We start from the raw sequence: 4,313 nt of genomic DNA on the forward strand, positions 1-4,313 counted from the left end.
AAAAAATGACTTGTTTTGAGCTAAATGTGGAAAAATGTTGCCGTTAATTTCAGCATGTTTCACTTTACAAACGGCGCCCCATAACTGCACCATGTTTTAGTTTCTTCTTTTCGTTTTGTCCTTTGATGAAATGGAAATGTTAAGTTTCGTTTTTCATTCGTGACCTATAAAAACAGTAAGTGTGCCGCTCTGACAGTGTCAGTGTTAGGGTCATGGAAGCAGTACCACAAGAGCAACGGAGAAAGCGGAACTCTGTAAACATGGGTTTTGGTGAGTATTTTAATACACGTATTGCTTTAAAATAACTATACTCATGTGTTTAATGGTGTGACGGTGCCATGATGATAGCAAATGTCAGTGCTGATGTGAGCTTTGATGTTGTGTTTCAGGCACGATCGCTGCTGTTGCAGGGGGAGCAGGTAAGGCTTTGGACGGTCTGTGTGGTCACCGGGCTTCAACCTACCCACGGTATCTCTCTGTTATGTTGATCCACTACCCTGCAGTCAGGAGAAGCGGTCACACAAAGCTGGCTGTCGGCTTGATAAGCTAACCCAGGGCTTGATTGGGGCTGACGCAAGGATGGATTTTGGCAGCATGTAAACAATTTGCCACCAACAGGGAAAAGAAAAATGTTAAGGAATAAAGTGAAGTGTAAGAATATATATTTATTACTGATGCGCATCAGGGAAAGCACCAAAACCTTAGAGTTTTGAAAAACTTTAGTCCGTCCTACTGTCTGCACTGCGAGGTCTGGGGGATCTTCTACGAATAGTGACGCTATTTTCAGAAAACTGAGTAGTTAGCAGGCGTTGTTTCATACCTGCTGATCGTTAATCATAACTTGAACCCTGTGTGCGCCATTATAACTTATGCTCTCAAATGAAATGTAGAGATCGGTATGCATGAAATCACCACCTACTGACCAATACATCATCCAGACAATAGGGTCACTGTTCATAGGAAGTCCCTCAGACCTCTGTGCGTGGACAGTAGGAGGATCTAATGTTTTTGTGTTCGTTTTTCCCCTGATGTCATTAATAAATGTAGATCTTTAGATACAACCTTATTGCTTCCAACAGGAAAAATTACATTATTATTGTTGCAATAATACATGATTGTGAAACAGGACAGAAACTTGTACTTGCTGACCTTGATTATAATCATCAGGTTCTCCAGTGCCTCACAGACAGAACTGTGATATTGAATCTTTTAACTTTTCCTGGCTTCAAATAGGCCAGACTTTATTCATATAATGTGCATTTTCCAGTCATGCTGTCCAAAGTGCTTAGAGGGCACAAACATTCATACAACACTTTTAATACTAAACTACTGTAAAGTACTTTTTTCCCTCTCACACACTCTGCTGTGTTCAGTATCTGTATAATGTTTTTAACCTCTTCATATTTTTAGTATAGTTTTCTTTCTTTGTAAAATCAGCCCTTGAGCTGCCAGCACGCTTACACTTCCCAACAGCACCAGCCCTTTTACGTGAGCGAGCAGGGTGAACCCTGGATACACTCAGTTTCGTTGATAACAGCTTCATGTGACCACTTATCTGGATCAAATCCAGATAACTGAAAGATACCAGCAACCTTATTTTAACATGTAAAGCGAGCCCAGGATAAGATGTAATCCTGCCTTGTACCTCAGGCCTCTGCTTATATAAAAACTTTTTACATGGCATATCATTTGTAACAGTCACACTGATGCTGGTGTTCTCGTCCATGTGCAGTCGGTGCAGTGGCCTTGGCTCCTGTTGCTCTGGGGGCCGTAGGTTTCACCTCAGCTGGAATAGCTGCAGGCTCCTACGCTGCAAGCATGATGTCTGCTGCTGCAGTGGCTAATGGAGGCGGAGTGGCAGCAGGAGGCATGGTGGCTGTTTTACAGTCAGCAGGTAGGCTTGTCTGACTTTACTGTAGTCTCATTAATAGTGCTGTACACATTCACTTTATTAGGAACCAAAGCAAAGGTGACCTTTGCTCCTGTTGGTGGTGACCAGTATATGGCTCGTAAAACTCTGGCTACTCAGGGACTGAAATACAAATGACTGATAACATATTTACAAATGATTCAGCTTAAAGTCTATTTACAGACTTAAATGGAGACGCCTTAGTGTCAATAAGATCAGTTAATTGTTCCAGCCTGTGTTGTGTTACAGGACTAAGCTTGTGGTGCGATTAGACTAAGGACTATAATCCTGCCACACTTTGAACTCTTTTATTATAAAGTGTAGTTTTATTGCCCTTGCACTGAGTATTGTCCACATATACAGACATCACATTTTGGGATGTCTGGACCAAAATACTAAATCTTGCTCTACAAGGGCCTGATATCTGCTTTCGAGGACATTATACTGCCACTGTTCTATCAAAATTTAAAATGAATGTCCTCATATGTGGACATATGTGGATCTCATTTTTCTCAGAAACAAAAATTCGGTAAAAAAAAAAAAAAATCTGGTAATTCTTTGTTTTTAAATTCATCAGGTCCCAATCAACCCAAATAGCAAAGAAAAATGAAAAATGCATGCCATGAAAGAGTTCGGGTCTTAGGAGGTTAAAAGGGACTTGAACATGAGTGTGCAGCTGGCAGAGCCACAGAAAGGACATGTTGCAGTTATGTCAACACTGACCCAGTTCTGATAAGTTTGCCAATAGTTTTGAATCCATGCCGCAAAGAACTGGGGCTGTTTTGAGAATCAAGAACCGTGTATTAGTGTACAAGCCATAGGACATTGTTTAGTTTATGAAATCTGACACCACTGAGGGGGCAGTGATGCCACAATTAGGTAGCAGTCAGTACAGTTAGTCTGATTCCTGATAAAGTTATAGGCAATCTCAGCTGCTTGACTTGGAATATTTTTCCTCATTCCTCCCAAAGGTGCAGCCGGGCTGTTGGGGGCTGCCACTGCGGCTGTGGGCAGTGTTGGAGCTGCTGCAGGAGCAGGACTGAAATGGCTAGGAGGTCTCATTTTCAAGGACAAAGAAGACGATGAAGACGATGAAGACAAAAAGAAGTAAAGTAAATTTAAATGATCTCACGTGGAAAATTTTAATGATATTTGTTGGCACAAGATATTAAACAAGAGTGAAGAGTTGTCATTTTTAAAGATGTGCTGTACATTTGTCGCTCTTACAGCTTTGCCACTGATCATTTCAGGTGTAGGAATGGAAACTTGCCATACCCGAGGCTCCCTGAACTGTCCTCACACTTTGCCTGAAGGCTGTGGATTCTGATGATGTCATTCTGATCATTCCTTTTGTGCCTCTGGGTGACTTTTTCTGTGCACGCTGGTATAATATTAGTGAACTACATATGACTGAAAAACATGACTGTTTTTAAGCAAGTGTGGATTTTTTTTTCTCCTACATTTTCTAAAATTTGTATCTCAATCAATGATCTAATTGCAGGAAATCCTAATTCTAAAATTGTGAATGGTGTTGTGGCCACTGTCCTCACTAAGATGAAGCTAAACTTTGGTAAGAAAGTCTGGTTAAATTCTTTTAACATTCAGTTATTTGGATTTCCTAAAACCTTCTACCCATTTCCATAATCCTGCCTGCAGATCAGCTCAGTGCATCAACTATGAGAAAACTGTCTTTGGAAAATATTGTAAACTGTCTAGAAACTCTTCATTTATTTACTTTAGTCTTTAACAAGAGAATTTTGACCAGTTTCAAACATCTTCACCTCTCTGCACTTCTTTCTGGCAGTAGAATTGTTAAATGTTATTACTTACTACAGTTAGCTAATTATTTATTATTAGCTCAAAATGACAAGTGTTTTTTTTTTTTTTAGAATCATTGTTTTATGTTTAAAATACTTTGCGAACACTTCATTAAACATAAAACTGCATTTATTTTTTGGCAAATTCTATGTAATATATCAAAAATAAAAGTATTTATTCTGCAGTAATCGGTGTTACATGGATCAGTATTACTGCTGCAGGTGATATTGTTAACTATCAGTGTCTACAATGAGATTAAAAATTAATGAAAAATTAAGCAAAAAGCTGGTTAAATTTTCTACAAGTGATTTCTCAGAGATGTTGGTCTGAAAGTGCTGATGGAGACTACAGCTGTTCAACTTGCCTGCCTTAAGAAGTCATATATGACAGGGGTTCCCCTCTCCATCATCACAGCTTTTATTACTAATGTGCTAAATAAGTTAAAAAAAAAAGGTTCATATATCTGCGCAACATCTCTAAAATTAGAAATATCCTGTCTCAGAGTGACGCTGAAAAACTAGTTCATGCATTTATTACTTCCAGGCTGGACTACTGTAATTCATTATTATCAGGATGTCCAAAAAAC

At 39.2% G+C, this 4,313-nt stretch overlaps 1 protein-coding gene across 1 annotated transcript in view; it reads left to right on the forward strand.

The window, feature by feature from the left end:
• Window positions 1-391: 391 nt before the first annotated feature.
• LOC102306107 (interferon alpha-inducible protein 27-like protein 2A) overlaps window positions 392-4,313 on the forward strand; it is a gene marked incomplete at its 5' end in the record, with an annotated part of 13,732 nt that continues 9,810 nt past the window's right edge. Inside the window, 3 exon segments of the mRNA XM_042223741.1 lie at window positions 392-419; window positions 1,733-1,894; window positions 2,881-3,016. Of these exon segments, the coding sequence (XP_042079675.1) occupies window positions 392-419; window positions 1,733-1,894; window positions 2,881-3,016 (326 nt within the window).

The sequence above is a fragment of the Haplochromis burtoni genome, unplaced genomic scaffold (genome assembly GCF_018398535.1).
Source record: "Haplochromis burtoni strain Fernald_Lab_line unplaced genomic scaffold, NCSU_Asbu1 Contig_119, whole genome shotgun sequence".
Classification (NCBI taxonomy): domain Eukaryota; kingdom Metazoa; phylum Chordata; class Actinopteri; order Cichliformes; family Cichlidae; genus Haplochromis; species Haplochromis burtoni.